Source organism: Crocodylus siamensis, chromosome 1, assembly GCF_052110815.1.
Source record: "Crocodylus siamensis isolate JL-2025a chromosome 1, ASM5211081v1, whole genome shotgun sequence".
NCBI classification, from domain to species: Eukaryota; Metazoa; Chordata; order Crocodylia; family Crocodylidae; genus Crocodylus; species Crocodylus siamensis.
In genome coordinates, this window is record NC_143395.1 from 87556306 (window position 1) to 87578211 (window position 21906).

Genomic DNA, 21906 nt, shown 5'->3' on the forward strand with positions numbered 1-21906 from the left:
AGTCTGATCCAAAGCCTATTAACATAAGCAGGAGCCTTTTGCACTATTCTACAGACATTGGATCAGACCCTAAGAACTCGATCATGTAGCACTAACTCACATGAATAATCCTTCTGAATCTAAGAGGGATACTTCTGTGCATAAGCATTACAGAAGCAAATGCTGTCCATAACTATTACAGAACATTCTGCAGCAATTTAACTCCCCACCAGTAAAAAGAAAAGGTAACGCAGTAAAAAACAGCAGAAGAAAGAAATGGACAAAAAGATTTCCCACTGCTTGTTAAAAAAAACACTAAATCAATCAGCCAGCAAACCAGTCCTTCTCTCAAAACCTAACAACGTACAGCCTGTATCCAGAATGAAAGTCTTTTTTAAAAAAAAATTACATTTGTTGTATGTTTCACAGATAGGAAAATGTTATTTTATTGAACTGAATGATATATATGTTTCACCTATCACATCTTAAGTAATCAGCATAGGCTCTTAGAAGAAATCTGTAATTACTCTGAGCATGTCATTAGTTAGATGTAAAATGAATGATATTGCTCCATTTTATTACCTCTAGTGATATAGCCATTTGTATCATAAATTCATTGACCTCATCTTAAATGATCAATCCTGTAAGACAGACTTGATTCATTAATTCTTAAGTGACATTTTTTTCTCCTCCAGTAATTTTCCCCCTCATTTGAAAGACTGTTTTTCTACATTTTAATACAGTATGCAAACGTGCAATATTACCTGTAGATCTCTCTCTCTCTCTCTCTCTCTCTCTCTCACACACACACACACACACACACACACACACACACACACACACACTAACCAGTGGTCACTGACCTTGCCCTTCATACTTTAAGATATTGCATAAAATCAATGAGATTATTATTGGATATTTGATCCATCCAGGATAGTCACAGAAATAGAATTATTATATTTAACTTTGTGCCTTTAATTTAATTTATCTGGTGATAAAATATACTGAATGAATGGGCTTTGATCAAAAAAGGGAGTGAGGCAGGCAGGCTCAAGAATTTCTTGTGCCTCAATGAATTATTGAAAATATGAGAAATCAGAAGAGAATTTCAAAGTGGAATTTCTAAATATTTTACTGAGGAGAAAATATTTGTTTATCTGCTGATGACACAGGGTCCCACTTGAAATTTACAAGTGAACGGAGCAATAAAACACTGAAGTATTGCAGTGAATTCATGAACTGATAACCAATACAATTAAATGATTAGAAAAGAGGCTGGGAGTTTTTTAAATATATTTTTCTTTTAATCTGTTTAACTAAAGCAGTGGTACCCAACTAATCTGGTCCCACTGTACACTTTTCAGTGGGTGCTCCCCCACTTACTGAATTGTTGCATGCTAACTTTGAAGGGCTAGAAAGGATGATCTATGAAAAGTCCAGCCCTCAGCTCTCTTCTTGCAGCCATCCACCTGCTTCTGTTCTATTTGCTATGGGTAGAATCTTATTTTACTTTATACATCCAAATAGTTCCTTAAGCATTTATTTACCTTGTTACATAGCTGCCATTCTGGGCACCTACACACAGATTGTGATCCTATTGCATGTGCATTTTGGACATATATGCATTCATGTGGCTACTGAGCACATGCAGAAGGATCTGCTCTTGTTGGTAGGCTGCTCCATACCAGGAATGTAAATCCTCACGCTGCCTATACATAATTAGAACATGTCAGAGCAGACTCAAGTAACTGAGCCTACTCCGAATTTTAATTAGAATGATGCAGTGTTGCTGCAGCATCACATGTATTAATCCCCCATGCATTGTGAAATGACCGTGGGGTGCTTTAACTAAACCTCATTGAATGAGGTTTAGGTAAAGCATCCTGCGGCCATTTTTAAATGCACAGGGGTTTAATACACATGATGGTAAGTCGTTTTAATTAGAGCAGCTGCTTGGGGACTGCTCTAATTAAAATGCCCCGCCTCAAACACAAGCATAGGCAGCTGCAGATTCTAGGCTTCTTGCACCCAGAGGAGGTTTGAATCTGCACTTCTAACTTAGCACAGCAGTCTAACCACCTCTTCACAGGTGAGACATTAACCTGTCCCTTTCCCAGTCCTCCTCTTGAAGCTAAGCCACCACATCTGGTATTTAATATTGATTGGCTAAAATAGATGAAGAGCAGTGAGGAAGTTACTTCATTGGGATTAAGGGTGCAGGCTAGAACCCAGGGCTCCTTTCTTTCCAAATATTACTGAGCCGCACACTCCCTAGCTTGGTCTCTGCTTATCTCTTTCTCTGGCTGCTAGGCTATTACTTATGCTTCTACACTATAGATGGAACAGGGTCACAAACTGTGTGTAAATGCCAAAGTTGCCAGTTATGTGGCTGGGTAACTGCCATTTGGGTATGTAAAGTGGAATAGGATTCAGCCCTATGAGTTCCCATCCTATTACAGTTTTATAAAGGTTTTGGAGCCCCTTTGCAGCTCAAGGCTTTTATCTTGATGCTCCTGTAATGAGTTTACCAGCCTACTTTCCTGCATTTCTAGGCAGTTTAATTTTTATTTGTCAGCTTCAAACAGAGTGTGCCATTTCTAACGTGCAATGAAATGTTTCCCATTGTCTGGCTCAATGCAATAGATATAAAAATGTACTAGTGCAGGATGCATAGGCTCTCTAGCTGGTGTGAATCAATGCAGTGGTTTACATTTTACATCTGTTTACACCAGTTAACAATCTGCCCCATAAATTTCCACACTTCAGGGGTTGACTTGGTTGGTTTTCATTTTCAAAGAATCATTTAGTTTGAGATTTTTAAAAGCCTCCCAGACAGGATGTAAAGTTCATGAATGAATTAAAAATGGGATACATGTGGGTGAATATAACGGGGGAAAGAGAGAGACGGATAATCCAAAGGTGAACAGGGAGCAATAACCCTGGGATTGCATTGGTTAAAGAAACAGTGTAACAATGATAAAAGTATATATCTTTACGTTATATAAATGAAAACTCTAAAATGTCACCACTGTTTGTATTAAAGGAAAACTGAGAGTTAAATGAGATGAGTAATCAAATGCCCGACATATGTTGTTTTGAATTGTTTATATGGCCAATAGTTATTAAAACTAATTATCCTTTTAATGCTATCATTTCACAATTACATTCTTTGTCTTTTTTTTCTAAAAAAGGCATAGCCATCTCACGTCAAGATAATATGGGGCTGCTTGGAAAAGTAGGAGCACATATAATATAAAGCTAAATTCTGACATGGTCCTAGGCTCAACATACTGATTATAGAAAGCACTAAAAATCTCTGTCAACAGAATATTTTGAGAACTAACATAAATGACAAAAATGGGGTTTTTTGTGTGTGTGTGTAAAATTCTGTCAAAAAAGTAAGGCACTGAAAAATCTGACATCTGTTTATCTGTTTATAGCTATGGCAAGATTACTCATATTAATTCTTGTTTAAAATGCCATATGAAGGAAAGGCATTTGTGCAAACAAGAGTCATATTTGAATTGTAGATCATGTCTTCACCATCTGTGAGAGCTGTTGGTGTTGCAAAATTAATGTGTTAATGAAATCACAATAATTTCTCTGAAGTAATGGATTATAAAGCCTAGAATGACTATTTTTTGAACTTTGGTGTCTAGTGGTTTACAACTGGGAAAACCTTTCACAGCTTAATTAGTTCTGCAGCCTTATTTTAAAAAAAAATTGGCTATGCCTTCACCACACCAATTGTAACAAAAAAAGGGCAAAATAAAATTTAAAAAAGGATCTGTAATACTAACTTTTTGCTGTAGTATCTGAAAAGTTGCTAAATAAGACATTGCCTGCCAAGAAGTTTTACACAAAGTGACTAGTGAACGAGAGTGGGCAAACAGCTCAGAAAATAATTCCAGCTTGTCGAAACATCACAAATTGGGTATATCTGAACCTCACACAGATTTCATGACTATTTCCAAATTTCTACTTGGAACACAGAGCAAATGATGAATGGTGCTTTGGCTTTTTGATACCATTTAAAACACTGCACCCTTTCCAACTTATTATCTAACACAGTTAATAATGTTACAGTGTGCTGTAATTTAGCACAGACAGCTTGCATTCATTTCCATGGAATTTTCTGAGGTCCTTTTCTCACTGTTTCTTGATCCGGTTTATTATGTATCATCATGTCAAAGAAAATATTAGGGGGGCGTGTGTACTTCAGTATCTACGGTGTAGGCACATATTAGACAAACACAAAGGTATTTTACATACTCACATACATGCACACTTTCTCTCCTCAGGGACAGATCCTGAGCTGGTATGAGTTGTCATATTAGAGATATCTAAGAAGTCAACAGAGCTCTGACAGTTGAGGATCTGCCTTTCAGTATGAATATATGTGATATTTGACATATTGTGTAAGATAGAATGTGTGGGCCAGAAAAGCTTGTGAGATTCCACTCATTTATATTTTAGTGTCCAAAAGGCATAACTTTTGCAAAATGCTGCTAATTTTTTTTCCCTATGAGAAAAATAATTCAGATATTTAGAAAGCACTGAAAAATGACTTTTAGAATTACGTGATTAAGAGGAGATCACTTTTTCTCACCTGTTTTGATTTTGTTACTGTGTTGTAGGTATGTGACTGGTGTAAGCACATAAGACACACAAAAGAGTATCTGGATTTTGGGGACGGGGAACGAAGGCTTCAGTTCTGCAGTGCAAAATGTCTCAATCAGTACAAAATGGACATTTTCTACAAAGAGACACAGGCCAATCTTCCAGCTGGACTGTGCAGCACATTACATCCTCCAGTCGAAAATAAAGCAGAAGGCACTGGGGTGCAGCTGCTGACTCCAGATTCTTGGAATATACCGCTAGCAGATGCTCGGAGAAAGGCCCCATCCCCAGTGTCTGCAGCTGGCCAAATTCAAGGTCCTGGACCATCAGCGTCTACCACTGCCTCTCCGTCTGACACTGCCAACTGCTCTGTCACTAAAATCCCCACGCCAGTTCCTAAATCTATTTCCATCAATGAGAATCCAAATATTCCACCCGTTTCTGTTCAGCCACCTGCTAGCATTGTGCCTCCAATTGGTGTCCCACCTCGAAGTCCTCCCATGGTGATGACAAACCGCGGGCCAGTTCCTCTGCCCATATTCATGGAACAGCAAATTATGCAGCAAATCCGTCCACCATTTATTCGAGGGCCGCCTCATCATGCTTCAAATCCTAATAGCCCCTTGTCCAATCCAATGATTCCTGGAATTGGTCCGCCACCAGGTGGTCCCAGAAATATGGGTCCCACCTCTAGCCCCATGCACAGGCCAATGCTATCTCCTCATATTCATCCCCCAACAACACCTACCATTCCTGGAAATCCTCCAGGCTTACTACCCCCTCCCCCGCCAGGGGCTCCGTTGCCTAGTCTTCCCTTTCCCCCTGTCAGCATGATGCCAAATGGTCCTATGCCTTTGCCACAGATGATGAACTTCGGGTTGCCATCCCTTGCCCCTCTAGTGCCGCCCCCAACCCTGCTAGTGCCATATCCTGTCATTGTTCCGCTACCTGTACCCATCCCTATTCCCATTCCCATCCCTCACATCAATGATTCCAAGCCCCCCAATGGCTTCTCCAGCAATGGTGAAAACTTCATTCCAAGTACCTCCAGCGATACGCCTGGAGCAAAGCCATCAAATAACTCTACGTCCCCTCGAGATTCAAAGCAAGGGCCCTCTAAATCCTCTGACTCATCACCAAGCTGCTCAGGCCAGTCCTTAAATCAAGCTCAACTGCTCCAGGAGCATAATAAAAATGAAGTTGTTGATTTGACTATCAGAGCTAGTAGTCCAGTGAACAGTAAATTTAGTTTTTCCAGTGTGCTACAGGGTCCACAGGATGGTGTGATAGACCTAACTGTGGGCCACAGGTCTAGGCTACACAATGTTATTCACAGGGCTTTACATGCTCAAGTTAAAGTTGAACGTGAACCTAACAGTGTTGTAAATTTGGCTTTTGCTAACTCAGATAAAAGGAACTGCAGTGACTGCAGGGACAATTGCAGCCCAGTTGAAACAAAAACATTGCCATGCAGTGACCCAGCTCACTGTGGCCCTGTCTCACTGGCCTCCAGCACTTCAGGACTAGAAACCAGTGGCGCAGCTTGCAATGTCATTGTGAATGGCACGAAGAGCACAGAGGGTTCTAAGAACTCAGAACAGTCTCAAGAGCAGAAAAAGCCTCCACCGCCAGAGGAGTCAGCTGTAAGTGAGTTGGAATCTGTTAAAGAGAACAACTGTGCATCCAATTGCCACCTAGAGGGAGAGGCTGGCAAGAAGATTGGGGAAGAGCCTCTCCCTGGGGGAGACAAGCAAGACCCAAACCTTAACAACCCTGCAGATGAGGACCATGCCTATGCTTTGCGGATGTTACCCAAGACAGGTTGCGTGATCCAGCCTGTGCCAAAACCAGCAGAAAAGACTGCGATAGCACCATGTATAATCTCAACGCCAATACTCAGCACAGGGCCAGAGGATCTGGAGCCACCATTGAAAAGGAGGTGTCTCCGAATTCGAAATCAGAATAAGTAAAGGTTTGTGTAAACAGTGCTGCCTTCTGTGTGACTAGAATGAATATTAATATTTTGAGTTATGAGTCAAACTCATGTGGATGTGGCCTTTGTAAACAAAGATACAGATTCTGATTTTTTAAGGAAAAAAAATATTGTTATTTATGTTTTTAATGCTGTCTTTGTCTTGAATCACCTCTGTGTCGGTCAATTTGTCACCCATCAGCAGCTTCGTTAACATTTTGTTTACAGAACATTTCGTTATGGTGCTGGCTGTGATGTTGTGTGTTGTGCATGTCAAACTAGTGGATAAGTTCTAGGTCTGGGCAGTCAACTCACTTATAAAAATGATCCTGCCTGAGTACCAGGAGTTCATGACCTCATGACCATCCAAATTAATTACCATAATTCCCTCTCAGGAGTGTTTAGAGTAGGGCAACCCTGCTACTTGATGCTAGCTCAAGGCATGGTTGTTCACTGATTTGGTCTGCTGCAATCATACTACTCTGACCCTGAACTCAGAGCAACATACTTACCTTAAGCAGGCGGTGCTGCATATAAGAGGAGCTTGGGCTTTGTGCAAGACTTCTTTCTTGAGCTTTGTTCCATTTTGTCCTGAAATATCAGCTGTGATTAGAGATTTTACCATCTTATTTTAGGTTAATAGGGTTGTATCAAGGTGGACTTTATATTGTGGAACCCGACTCCCTTACCTCAGGTACCTGCCTCAGTCCATCTTTCTCACTTTGAGAAATCACTTTATAATTTCCGCCCCCAAAATGTGTGTGTGTGTATGTATGTGTGCGTGTGCATGCATGTAAACACACATGTATAGACGTGCATATTCATGTGCGTGTGCACACACACATACAATGTAATGATTCTTGGTGTGGGCCTCTGAGTACTATAGCAATGCAAATACCAAGTAGTTATACCACCAGCTGGGTTTGGTCTGGTAACAATGCTCCAGAGGCATAAAAGCCCCATTGAAGTCCCCCAGCAAAATAGTGTTATAATAAAACTGTTTATTTAATATATGTCTATTCTTGCTTCACCCTGTGAGCAAGAAACAAATGTAATTGCATTTCCTTAGATTCATGAGCTTGGAGAGCTTCTGTAAGAAAAAGGGAGAGGGGTGGGTGTTACAAGAATCTGTTCAGAAATCAAATACTGATGATTTGCCGGATGTGGCTTGGTGACATGCCAAATTTTATTACAATCCGTTGAGTATTCCAGAACCTCCAGTAAATCATATTCTGTGTTGTCCCTTGTAATGCCACAGTCACTCTCAGACGTTCAATACAAATGTTACCTTTAACAACTCAACACCTACCAGCAGTAGATACCACATATCTGATATCTGAGATACTGCTATTTTCCCCAGTATTAAAAACAGGAGATCACTGCACAATCTTAGATCCTGCAGTGTGGCACATATAGATTTTTAAACAGTTTTCCTGTTATTGCTGCAATACCAGGTTTATCATCCCCATTAACCATGCACACTATTTATTTACTTACTTGAATGTCTATTCTTATATAATGAAATAGAGACCCTGTTCTTTGCTCCAGGCACACACTGACACATTTAAAAGATTTAGTATGAAAACAAAGCACAGCTGTATCTTTCTTGCACTAATAATTAACATGTATAATAACTCAGCAGCCCAAAATATCATTGAAGTCATTAGGCCAGATTTTATTCCAGCTATTAGACACCTAAGTGGATACCTACATGGGATACTATTCCACCTGGCTTAGGTCCTTGAAAGACTGTTGATGCAAGAAGTGGGTGGGTCTTTTTCCTCTCCATTGCTTTTTTGTGACTTAGTTTTAAGGCTTAAGTGATGGTGTATTACACAAGTAGATTCCTTAGTGGTTTTTCAGGGACTCGAACAAAGTGGAACAAGTCTACTTACATGCCTAATAGGTGGACAAGAATGTGGCCCAAAAGAATCTTCCAGTGGATCACAATTAGGCCCTCGTAGCATATCTATCACACCATCTTGCCTCAAGAGTTTTGCTGCCAGCATGACTGCACCATGTTCAGAGCTTGAAAGGTTGTTCAACCTAAACTTCACATACATACCTATGCCTTCCAAGCGGTGGTGCTTTGATCTGTAGGAAATGCACTATTTGACTGTATTCCTATTTTTTAATATCAGAGCCATCCATAATAGCTGTTGCATGAATTCCATTTATTTCTTCCCCGCTGTCCATGCCTTGTTTGTAACTAATGTCAAAGTGCTTTAACATCTATAAGCTGACAACTCATTCTTCTTATTCAGCCTTCCTCTTACTGGGCATTTCCTTTCTTGTGTTGTGCAATTGCTTTCTGATGTCTGGATCCCTAGGGGGAGTTCAGCACTTCTGAGAATGGAACACTCTAAGGTCACAGAGAAACTCTATTTTCATTCATGATTATTTTCCTCATTGATTCTATTCTAAAAATGTAACTGTGCAAATGATATGCCCCACTGAAGCTGGAGAAACCAGGCTCAGCCAAACTGCATCCTAAAAAGAAAAACTTCTGCCTCTCCCTACCAATTCCCTAGACCAGTGGTCTCCAAACTTTTTTGATTGCGCACCCCTATCAGTAAAAAATTTTTGAGCACCCCCCCCCAATATATGTATATTTATATAAATATAAATAGAAGTTCTAATATTTTCTTCCCGCACCCCAGTGGATTGTCTTGCGCACCCCCTGGGGTGCATGCACCCCACTTTGGAGACCACTGCTCTAGACATCCACAAGTTTAGTACTGAAAACAACCAGTTTAACTATCTGGCTGAATGATCATTTTCCTATTTACAGAGGTGTGTGTTTACATTTAGTATTTGTTTGTCTCCATTTAAAGGTTGTATTTATAACTTACGTTACTTGTAGGTTTTTAGTTTGCAGTATCTATAGGGTCTGTGCAATAGCACAGAAATGGTTACCCCTGACTTCCTCAAAAAAAGATATGCAAGGCCAGAATCTGTATGTATTCTGAGGGAAATCTTCACTCCAAAATACCCTACAGAAGAAAATGGTGTGAATAACACCATTGCTCCATATTATACCACAGTGAAATGCTGAGAGGGAGGGGGTCAATATTTCTCTAAGGCATATGCAGCTAACTCACACAATACCAGTGTCTATTTCAGATGAGGGTTTTTTGACCTCATGTCAAATCACCCTTTGTTAATTAGTGAAAAGGTACCAGCCAATCCCAGCTGGAGTGATGTCAGTTCTGTGGCACCTTCCCATTGACCCAACTTTCAAGAACCCCCTTCCTATGAATATTTCAGGGAGGTGATATTCCATGTGTACCATGAGGATGGGCATGGAGACATCTCAGCATTGTTATGCACCGTCAAAACTTTCCCTTCCATTTTATGTATGGTAACTGAGTTTGTTAATGTAGATGTAATCACCTTGAGCTCAGATCTTCTGTCCCACACTGTAAATCCCTTGCTTTTGAAAGTATGGCAGTGGAGATTGGGAGAAAGAGTGGAAGGGAGTAATCATGGTAGCCCAGCTCCCACAGAAGACATACTGCCAAAGGCCCTGAGACAGCCGCCTTCATGACTGCAAGTGGACATTAACTAGCACTACTGGATTTAAAAGGGCACATCTTGAGCTTTGTTCTGATTGCTCTCTGTGACTGTGAACAAAAGGGCATTTTGAGCCACACAGAGTTTCTTTGATGGTCTCCATAAAGTCTTTGGCTTAGCATCCCTGTCCCTGGGTCTGATAAAGGTGGAGATAAAGCCCTGCTCCCTTGTAATGTGGTAATAAAGAAATTAAGTGTATATAGAATCATAAATTGATGGATCTTTCAGCTCCCTGAGCAGGAATAAGCTACATAGGCAGTATTTGGCCCATCACTTTTCTTGATTGGGTCCTTGGAGCTGAATTATTACACTAGTCTCACAATCGCATTATCTTGTTAGAATAAACAACCCTGGTTCCCTTAATTGGGAAATGTGAACATACATGACATAACATGTAACTTTTCCTGAATTTAGTTTCCTATCAAATTGCATTAATTGAAGGAAATGAGCCAGATACGTCCATGCTAGAGTTCTGGACAAGCAGATAGCATCCTAGGACTAGTAACATAGATGCCTTTAAAAAGAAATCAATGCAAGAGTGACCTTTTTGGGCAAGTGGCCAGCCTCTGGATTATTTAATGTACCAATTAGTTGATTATTGGAAATGCTAATCAGCAACATAATCCTTGATGTTAAAGTTTAGCCTCTCCATCAGGATGTAAACTGTCAAGTTGGTCTAGCTTGATGCTATTCAAACAAACAGTGAAAAAGTTTCAGTGCCAGCTCCATAGTGTGATAAAGACATGACGCTAGTAAGAAGAATATTTTGTTGGGTGTAATTGTTTCAAGTTTGAACAGAATGAACTTTCTAAAATTAGCAATGTTAGTGTTGGCTGCATGTTCATAGTACATCCAGGCAGAATCATTTTTAACCCTACAGTTTCAGTATAAATGTTTTTAAGGTGAATATGTTAGAATGCTTCATTTGCTTTTCATTTACTATTTTCAGTAAGCTGAACTGGAAAATTAAATAGCACATATGACTAACCCATGACTAACTTCTACGTGTGTGTGTGTGCATGCACATGCATCTTTGTAGCTATGCATACATTTGCAGGAGGTGAGGAAGGAGCTTCTTACCCCATACACACAGAATATCTCCCTAGTCATACTGGAAGTGCTAAGAGTAGGCCAACTCCCATACCATGTCCCTGTGGGGTCAGGATCTGCAGAGGAAATAGTATATTTGATCTGGCAGTTGGCTAAAGGATATAGTGTTGCCATAATAACATGAGGTGCAGAATGCTCCATTTCAGAGCAGAAGCAATATCCATCCCACTCTGAATCCTTTCACCTCCCTTGGGCCAGCATAAGGAAGTCTGCTCTGATTGGGAGGCTTGAGACAAGGGGCACAGTCATTAGTGTTCCTTCTTTAGCCCTCCTCACTGTAGCACTTAAGTATATCTACCTATATCCCCATTGCATTGGCCAGGGACGATTCGGCCCTAAGTGTATAAATGACAAAATTAAGTATTTATATATTTATGCAGTTATTTTATGCTAATTTCTTTTGTCTGACCCAGCACTACAGTGATTCTCAGCTAATTTAAGTAGGTATAACTACACTGGAGTAATGCTAATTTACATTGGTTGAGAGGATGGCCATATATACTTAACACCAGCTCTCAGAATTCCAGAAGTGACTTCCTTACCTGATGTCCTAGGAGCCTGCATCTTTCCTGCTATTCTGGCAGAGAGTGCTAACACCACAAACAGTGATGCTCATTTGCTTGGAATTGCAGTTTGGTCCTTGAGGACTGCCTGACATTAATAGTGATCTTACATTTCAGAATCACCATGGTAGCTACTCAGATATTGAATTAAAAAGGGTTTCCCAGAAAAGCTATTCTTTAAGTGCCAGAGTGTAAGATGACATGTTTTGTACTCAATTTCAGTTCCCATATCTAAGACCGTCAGGATGTGGGTGCTCTAAATTCAGTCTGCATAGTAGGAAAGTATCAGACTATGGTCTAGATCCTCAGCTGTTGTAAATCTGTATAGATCCCTTGAAGTCTAAGGAACTATGATGATTTACCTCAAATGAGAATAGGGTCCTTTTTCTTTTCTACAGAATGGCTTGCCACAGGCCACACTTTTCAGATGCAAAAGTCAGGTTCTTGACTAAGCTACAATGGGACAGTATTCAGCCCATCACTTTTCAAGCGAAAAATAAACAGATTTTCGGAAACACCCAGCACCTGTAGTTCCTTTCAAGCCAGATAAGAAGCTGGTTCCTCAGGTACTTAAACTGCTACATCAATTTACAGAGGATCTGATTTATAGAGATTTAAGGACTGCTTGTGACCTCCACATATTTCATGTCTGGGACCACTGATTTGGGTGGAGTTGCACCAAAGATTACTTTGGCCCTTATGGATTTAATTGGTATCTGTGATCTTTGTGTGAGAAGGAAGTGATTTGAAATAATACTGGAAAAAACGCTTCATATGTGGCCTGCCCAGATTTTGTCTGGTCCGTATAGGTACTGCATGATAAATGTGTGCGTCAAATTAAAAGAAAATGAAAGAAAATCCTTGTATGTTTTAGGAAATAGAAAACCAAATGTTTGCTCATGTGTGTGGCTCTTAGTCTCATTGAAAACAATGGGGTTTCTCACACCAGTGTTTATAAAAATGGGTTCCAGAGGTAGAACAAGGAACTTCAGGTATTTAGGACTCAATTCCTTTCCCATCTGCATCAGTGTAAAGCAGGTGCAACTCCAAAAGGAGAAGAGAAGCAACCCCTTCTTTTTGTCAGTACACTCTTGTGCTACAAAAGTTTGTATTTATAGGGAATATGGGGTTTTTTTTACGGGGATGGCGGAGGGTTCTCATGGTTACGTACAGAAAGCAGAAGAGGTACTTGTTTGGCAGTACATTTGTGGAACCTTACTACAGCAGCCAAAGGTTCTTACAGAAATGTCATCACTCAGAAATGATGAAATGATGATGGCCTTTACCATCAGAGGGAGAAACTACAGCTTAGAGCCTTAAAGAGAGTTGGGGCCTGCCTCCCATTGAAATCAGAAGGTGAGAGTTAGGTGCCTAAATGCTTCAGGGGATATGGGCCTAAAATAAATAGTCCAAAAACCTTAACATTATGGTGACAGCTGCTCCTAAGTGCAGCCAGTTCTAATGGCATCTCAGTATAATAAGCCTCACCCCCAAAATTATGTTTGTGTTGAAAACCAGTGAAATGTTTCAAGTGTGTTTTCAAAGGATGTCAGTCACAGAAGAGATAGACATCATTAGACAATGAGCTGTAGGATTTAGAGAACTACATTTTAAAACACAAATTCTTAGAAAAATAGAGAAGTCCAGTGCAATAGAAAGCATACCCTGCAGGCCAGGAATTGGGGATCAGATTGAATAGTCTGTGACAAACAAGGCTTTCAGAATTGCCTTAAGATCCTTTTACATCCAAACTGTTGGCTGAGTCTCTCCCTGTCTATTTTAGAACCTCATCCAGCAAAGAATTAAAGCTACACACATGTTTAAGGGGCTGGGTTGTGGCATTACTGTTGGGGCATGTGTCATTTGTGGAGGGGTTTCTGATGGTGCGCTATGTTATACTTACATAAAAAGGGTTTGTGCTTGGTAAGAAATCTGTTGGTACAATAAAAGGAGTAGATCAGGTAAAAACAAACATTTTACAGAGGCTCCAAAAATGTAAAATTTGCTTCCAAAAATAAAAAGATTATTAAATTACTGGGCTTGATCCTGTAAAGGGCTATGCACCCTTATCTCCCACTGTCTCCAATGAGAACTAAAAGTGCTCAGAATACTACAGTATTAGTTCTTCCCCACATCACAGAATTAGGCCCTGTCTCTGACTCATTTGCATGGATTTACTTCTCCAGACATGTTTTTGGTATTTGAAAAGAATGGTATTCCTGTACAACATGTGTCTCAATTTGTAACGATATCCTCCTTGCAGCTGGCTTAGTTTTCCAAGTGTTTCTAAAATGTTACTGTCTTAAATTTGAGCCAACCTACAATAACAAATTATCTAGATGCAAAGAGGCTGAACTGCATTTGTTAAAAGAACACCCCAGCCCCTGCTACATTTCATCTTCCAATCCCTGTTTTGGAAATGCAGACCATGTAATATAATCAGCCTCTATGGAAGCACACTTTTTTCAAAGTTGTGGAGATTGGGTGGTATAGAATGAAACAACTATCTAGTTCTGATTTCTCTGAAAAGTTCTGCATCCCATCAACGACTTACTGATATTTTAAACCTATATTTAGAGCAATTTTCAGCTATTTATTTGGAGTCCATGTGGTTAAATATAAAACTTTATAGCAATATGATTTGTTGAATGCTTATGCTTCAAATATTTATAAGAGTTTATGCACCAATTGTGCTGCCATTTTAAGCACTTTATCCAAAAAATGCTTCCCACAGGAATTCTATAATCCAGTGATGTCTGAATGCTAGTTCAGAGGAAAAGGATATATAATGAGGTCAGTGCAGACTTGAATTCTGTACCCAGCTCTCTGAGTTTAGTTCAAATGCAGATTTGGTACTATACCATAACAGTTTACCTTTACTGAGGTACCAGTTATTTGAGGGGTAAAGATGTCAGTTCTGTTTTTTTGCAGAAATATTTTCCTGCATGGGAAAACATGGCAGCATTCACTGGATCCACAGTAGTATAAACAATTACCAATAGGCATGTGAATAAATGAGGGACACTGTAAGATATCTGGCATTGCACCTATGAAATGTTTAGCTACAAGTTACTAACTCCATATTTTAGACTTTTTTTCTCCTTTCCTGGCCCCCCACTGAATCTGCTTGATGTTGCAGCCAGCAAATGAAAAGTAACACATGATAGCATATCACTGTTTCATTGGGGGTAAGCTCCCATGGGATAAGAGCATGTAGACAGGCAGTTACCTTAGAGCAACTTTCTGGCTATAAATCTCTAGCTTCAGATTCCCTGTAGTTGTTTTGTTTCCCCAAGATCAAAATCATGCCTAGGACATGTGGCCTGAAGTTCCTGACCACCTGGAAATCTTGGTCTCTGCGAGTAGACTGGGATATAGAAAAACCCCACTGGCTTCAGTGCTGCTGGTTGTATGAATAAGAGTTAAATTAGTAGAGACTAGCAGTCTATGTTGTGGCTGCTCTGTTTGGATTTTTGTATTTAATATTTTGAGATCCAAAGCATGAGTTTCATAAAAGTCTGTTTTTATGTAGTCTGAGGCTGTATAATTGTGTAACCAGAGTGCAGACAGCTAATATCTGTACAGAGGCAGCAAAAAAGAAATAAATCAGCTAACTCCTAGCAGTTACCTGGGGCTTTTCACGCATTAGTTAACAATAATTCACTATATGCTATGCAGGGCAGTTCAGCATTAATCTTCCCATTTTACAGATGGGGAGATGGAAGTAGAGGAGCAGACTGATCTCACTGTGGCTACTGTGAATATATTGGTTCACCTACAGCTGCCAGATGTTGTGTCACTCTATATATAACACATTATGTAAATAAGAATGAGCTAACTACAAAGAACCCCAAACTGCAGTGGGGTCAACACTCAAAACAGACAAGTGTTAGGCATACGGCTTGGTAGGTGGAGATATGTCTGATGGAAAGGTGGTGGGGCAGGAGCTCAGTGGGGATGATCTTCCCAAAGACCAAGGTTAAGCCTCTACTTCCCTGTGGCTGCCCGCTGTGGCTGCCAACACCTCTGTGTCCTCTCTCTGTTACTGGCTTCTGTGCTGCACCTATCTTCTACCTCTTTCTTCCTTCTTGGACCCAGCTGGGGAAGTAGTGAGAAGGAAAACAGAAAATCAAATGGTGCAGCCCCCAATGCCACAGCAGCCTCTTGTGTCCGGCACCCGTCATAACAAGCCCATCCTGCAACTCATTCAAAAGAAGGAGCAAACCAGTCAAAAACTTGGGGAAGGGTTTGGGTTTTTTTGGTCAGTAAATATTGATTCATTGAACCTGAACTTTTTGAGGGGAACACAGCAGTTTTAGTGAAGTGCTTTAAAGGAAGGTTGTATAGATCCTGAGCATAATTTCTGGTTAAAATGAAACCTTGGAATAGCCAGCTGGATAAGGCAGTCACCCAAGGTGCCTGTGTTCAAGTCCATACTTTTCAAAATCCACTATTCTCTATTTATCAGAGTACAAGCTTGAATCTGGATCTCTCACACCCTAGCTGATGGTTATGGCTATAGCTTAAGTTATGGCTATAGTGGTTATGGCTATGGCTAACTGATGGCTATGGCTTCCTTTGATTGGCCTCATGAATGTGTACTTACTTATATAACAGGATAAATTAAGAAATGTCCATCCCAGAAAAATCCAGTGTGAGGGCTTTCATGTGTGAAATCAGTGTTCAAGTCTCTATTCTGCATCAGGAAGAGCAAGGATTTACATCTCCAGATCATAGCTGTCAGGCTATTGGCTCTTTTGGGGTGGGTCTCTATGCTTTTGCAAAACACAAACAAAAAATCCAATGTAAAACACACGCATGCGCACACCTCTTTGAAAACTCTCAGGGTCATGCCAATGCAGAATGTTAAAATATTTGTTGCAGTAGATGCCTGAAAATTTGGCAGACTTGCTTTAGTGGGGATGCATCACATTAGCTCAGCATAAAGGAGACCAGAATCTGATCTAGGCAGATTTGTTCTAGGTCACAAAAGAAATCGGTGTTAGAGCTGAGTTTAGGAGGCAAGAGTGCCTTAATTCCCACTTTGGTGTCATCTCTTTTGTCTGTTCTGGCTAGTGTGTCTATACATGTCCCTGGGATATAAAACAATGTCCCTTTTCAGTGGTATCCTTGGAAGATATGGTGCCATTTGGGGGAGATGAGGACAAATGCTGATTTCTCTAAGATAAAATTGAAGTTTGCAGAATTTCATGAAATCTTTGATCATCACTCTGAGACAGCTCCAATCTGAAAGGTGGTTTTAGAAGTGTAAAATTACAAAGTATATTAAACACTTTTTTAAATTGGAAGAGATAGGGCTGTTTACAGGAAAGGGTGGTAGCAGCAAATGAAGAATGAGGGCAATAACTTCAGCCATCAACGATGTCATTGGTCTCCTTTTATGCTTAAAGGCTTCCCAGCTCATGATATGGTGATTTTTTTTCTGATTCATGGAGAAGAAAATTAAATTATTAACGGTTCAAAGGGGAAGGTTTTAAGGGTAAAGCTTGAACTACTTCAAGAATTGCTGAAAAGTACAGAACTATTACATACAGCAGATGACTTCAGAGTGTCTATAGGTCTAAGCTGCACTCTTGTGGTGTATGTCTTCAGGACTTCCCTGAGAAAATTATTGGGTTGACTTTGCTCTGGAGCCATTTATGTCCCAAAAGAACCAGGAATCTTCTGGCATATCAACAATTTTAATGTTCATTGCCTGGTTGAATTAACTATTACCTCAAAAGATAGACCACTCTGCCAATCCACATCAGTGACTGCCTGACACTAAAATCCCCACACTTGGTCACCATATTTTTTTGAACAGTAAGATACTGCTTCTGTGACAGAATTGTGCATTAGAGTGGAGAACGAGAGAAGCCAAAGGAAAAAAATAGTTTCTAGTGTTGTGCTTTGTGTTGTGTGTGTGTGTGTGTGTGCATGTGGCATTTTAGGTAATACAAAACAAGCAAGAATTTAGGGAAGAGTCTAAACACATACTTACAAGCATTAACCAACTCTAACTAAGGAAGGTCCAGAAGAAACTGGAAGAAACTTTGAACAACTGGTTCTGTAACTTCTTGCTGAAGGGTCTGTGAAGCATGTTTGTAGACCTGTTTGCTATTTGTGCTTGATCCATCATCAGATGCTCCCCACCAAACACTCAAAGAGCTGGAAGTCTGTAACGTGGTATGTACAGGGGCATGTAAACTTGAAGGCTTGCTGTGAAAGCAGAAGGAAGAATTCAATGAGTTCTTTTCCTCCATGCTACCTAGAGAGCATCTGTGTGAGACAGGCTGGAATTCAGCTCAATACTAAGTCTGCTTGTATTCATGAAAATTATTTTTTCCTTGTGGGTTACACATGATGCATCCTTCATTTCTCATCAGGAATATTAGTTCTTTGTTGGGTTGTGGTTAGGCTGGGCAAAGAGTGAGTGCTACTGTCCAAGAAAGCCATTTCTTTCCACTGAAAAATATGAATAGTCAATGGTTTTCTGTTGGGCATACCTGCTGGTATTGGTATAATTTGTCTTAATTGGTAAGTGGCAATGACTAAAATGTCCTTGTTTGTAACTTCACATATTATAATGGTACGGATTTTTACTCCCTTTGGATATTGATCACTACAAATATACATTTATCACCAAGGACATGTGTGATAGATACCAAAGAGGAAAGTCTCCTGTCTGATCTCTGAGGATGGACCTGTTGCCCAATCAGAGTTGGCCTAAGCAAATGCACAGCTCCTACAAAAACTTCTGATCACTCACAGCAGAAAGCCTCAGGATTACATTTCACTTCCTTCCCCACACCCTCCCTGCACCTCCCCTTATACTTCTGTGGCACACCTTGTCAGCTAATATTTGTGGGGGAATGGAAAAGTAGAAAAAGTAGTACATTTAGAACTGCCTATAGAAGTGCCTAGAGGGATTTAGAGGAATAGTAGATACAGAATGGAAAGAAGCAGTTATGTGCTTCATGGTGAATGAATCAAAACATGGACCTAAAACCTACCTCATTCGAGCTGGACTGGCATCTGCGACCTGGCTGATGGTGAGATCAGCATGCTCTGAACTAAGCCAAAGTGTAGTACACTTCTGTACACTCCTCTCAGCCTTACATTTGATGACAAGGGCAGTTCTGCGTGGGATAGAAGCACAGAAATGCAAGGTGGCAACAGGAGTCACTCTGAGGGTAAAAGATCGATGGTGCACATTGAGGAAAGTGTCTACTGGCCCAAACACTAACACTGATACTGTGCTTCAGATTTTCTTTCTACAAGCTGGCAGAAAGTTGGAAGTCCAAACCAAAAGATAATCTCAGTGTGTATCCAAAACACAGGGTCTATTTAGATAATTCAAAAAATATAAATGAGATTCCTCAAGTTCTCTGAGATCTAGTAACAGGCATAGTAAAAACATCCAGAAAAGGGAATGGTGGGTCTGTCTCCCAATGGGACAAGTATATGGTTAACTAAGATGCTGAGAAATAGCATCAATTACTGTATACTTACTACCTCCAATAGTTCAATGATTTAGTGAATTTTTTTAGGTAAAAGATCCTTATGACCATTGCTTTCATGCTCCTTTCCACACAAGTCCTGGGTGGGCATGCTTTGAAATCATTGTGAAATCCCTCATTTATTTCAGTGAGAACAAGATCTGACCTGGTATGCAATATTCAGATGGGTTCACTTATGACTTCAGTAAGTTTGATCCAGTATTGTTTATACAGTCAAAACTACCACTGGCTTCGGAAAGGGTTTTTTCTGAGTAGACATTGCAGGAGCTGACCCTTGAATCTAATGTAAGAATGAAATGAAATATGTTTTATTTATCATAACTGAAGAAAAATAATTTCTCACCTTCAGAACAAGCAAAGAGGAAAGTAATTTAATCAAACAACAAAAGGAAAACAATTCTAGATGACAGGAAACGTGCAAAGAACTAAAATGAAACTTCACACACAATACTGTCATCTTCACTGACAGACTGAGAGGTTTGTACTCTTGTAGTAGCTGGTTCACAGCTGAGATTTATGACTCCACTAAGGAATGCTGCTAAAGTTAGATAGCCCTTTACCACAAGCAGTGGCAGCTCATACTTGGATTGTTGAAAGGCCTTTGTTCAAACCCTACACTAAGCACAATTAGTTACAATGCTATGGATGATAGCATTCCTCTGAGACACTTGGAAATGATAGCCTGTAGTGTGGTGGGTAGAGGCTGTCAGAGACCCAGTCCAGAGCACGGGATTGGGGGTGGGGGACAGCTCTGGGTTTTGGAATTCACTTCCTACATTTTTCACTAGTCTGGCTTTGACAAGCTGTATGATAGCATACAGAGGATTTGAGGAAGGCTTATGACGTCGTCTCCCATGGAGACTAGCTTGTGATAAGAAGGTTTTCTGGGTATTTAGTAGATTTGATATTCTTTCTCTAATATTCTTTATTAAAGCTTTTGATTTTAAAAAATCGCTAGTGTTGTTGGAGCATGAAATGCTGAAATAAATAAATGAAGGATCTGAACTTAGCGTTGGTGTCCAGTGTGAATTGTTCAAGCATCAATGCTCTGTCCACTTCTCTACTGCAAACTCAATTTTTCCTTCTGAAAAAATCCTTCATTTCAGCCTCTAAATGGAGTTTTAAGTCTTTAACTCCCTTCCATTTAGGCAGCACTGAAGATATGTTTGTAAAAGGAATCTTTACAAAGATATGCATGAACCACAATTTTATTATTCCAAATACTGTTTTCAGCTACATTTAGGCAACTAATTTGTGATATCTGAAAAAAAAATAGGGGCTCTGACTTATCGGGAAGCAACCAAGTTTGATAGTTAAAATAGTTGTTAGGTGTGTGTTCTACTCGGGCACTGTGAGATGTAGAACTAAATCACCCATCCTCTAAGCATTTCTATAGTGTTCAGACGAGATGATACATCCCACCTTTGTAAACCCTTTGAGATCTATCTGTGCAGTGCACTGTTTAATTGCACAGCATTATTGCTCACCTTTGATTTCTTAGGATGAAAGGTGCTCTGTAAGTGTGAAGGATTAATTATCGTTGTATCACTTTAGCTTGTTATCATGGGAATTCCTCCATCTTCTTTCCAACTATTTTGCTGCAAACAAGGCTTCATATGCTTAGCAATTTACTGACAGTATTAACATTATCAGACATACCTGAGGCTGAAGCAGTGCAAGTTGTCTCCTTACAGAGTTGCCATCACAGCCCTCAGCTGCATGCCTAAGTTCATGCTTTTAAGCACGTTACCTGCAGTGAATCATCTGCAATATGTTCTGACCATTTTTTTTCTTTTTTCCAGGAATGCTCACTGACAGGGTACCTTGCATGGAGAAAGGGAGCAGAGCAAACCTTGTCACTTCACCAAATGACACCAGCTGGTCCGCTCACCACCCCCTCTGGCTAAAAGTCAAGCAAATAAAGCAGCTTCCTGTCATTAAGTCTCTCAGAGGAAGCCTCAATCCCATGGGTGCCTTTGGCCCAGAAGACAGCACATCACGGACCCACACAATGTGCTCAGCATTCCTACTACCACCTCTTCTCCTTTGAGGAATACACTTTCCTTTTGGTTTCTTTCTGGGGGGATTTTCACCCTGGTTTCAAAAACCACATGGACCAATGTAGGTACTTTTCCCTCTCTGACTTCAAAGTTCAGATATTTGAGACTGGACAATGATGGATTTTTTTTCAAAAAACTGCTGTGGTTTTGCTGCTACATTAAGAATCGTGATTTGCATTGTATGGTTTTGGACCTATTCAAGTTTTGATGGGGGAAAGGGGTAATACTGGCGTAGCAACGCTTCAGAGTCATCTCTGTCCTACCCATGATGCACTTTTAAATGAAGAGTTAGAATATTTTATTGGCTAATATACTTTCCTTGTTATTTTTACAAAGGCCATCTTTATCCTTTTTAATGCCATATTTTCAGTGTTACACTTTTATGGCTTTTAATTTTTGATTTGACAGATGTAAGAAGCAGCATGAATAGTTTATACTGTGGTTTTTCAGAGACTGAATGCCAAGAGAACTCAGTAAATGTTTATTCTTCTCAGCTTTCTCTTTAAATT

General features: G+C 40.0%; 1 protein-coding gene across 6 annotated transcripts in view; it reads left to right on the forward strand.

Moving 5' to 3' along the window:
- The window catches only part of SOBP (sine oculis binding protein homolog), a 162755-nt gene extending 141478 nt beyond the window's left edge, over positions 1 to 21277 (forward strand). For 5 of the 6 annotated variants that reach the window (XM_090037607.1, XM_090037584.1, XM_090037616.1 and 2 more), the window contains 2 exons: positions 4617 to 6571; positions 21140 to 21277. In XM_090037607.1, the coding sequence (XP_089893733.1) occupies positions 4617 to 6569 (1953 nt within the window). In that variant the 3' untranslated portion in view covers positions 6570 to 6571; positions 21140 to 21277. Of the gene's footprint in view, positions 1 to 4616; positions 6572 to 19686; positions 19815 to 21139 lie in introns of all 6 variants that reach the window. The other variant, XR_016441149.1, reaches the window with a different exon arrangement.
- Positions 21278 to 21906: the final 629 nt, after the last annotated feature.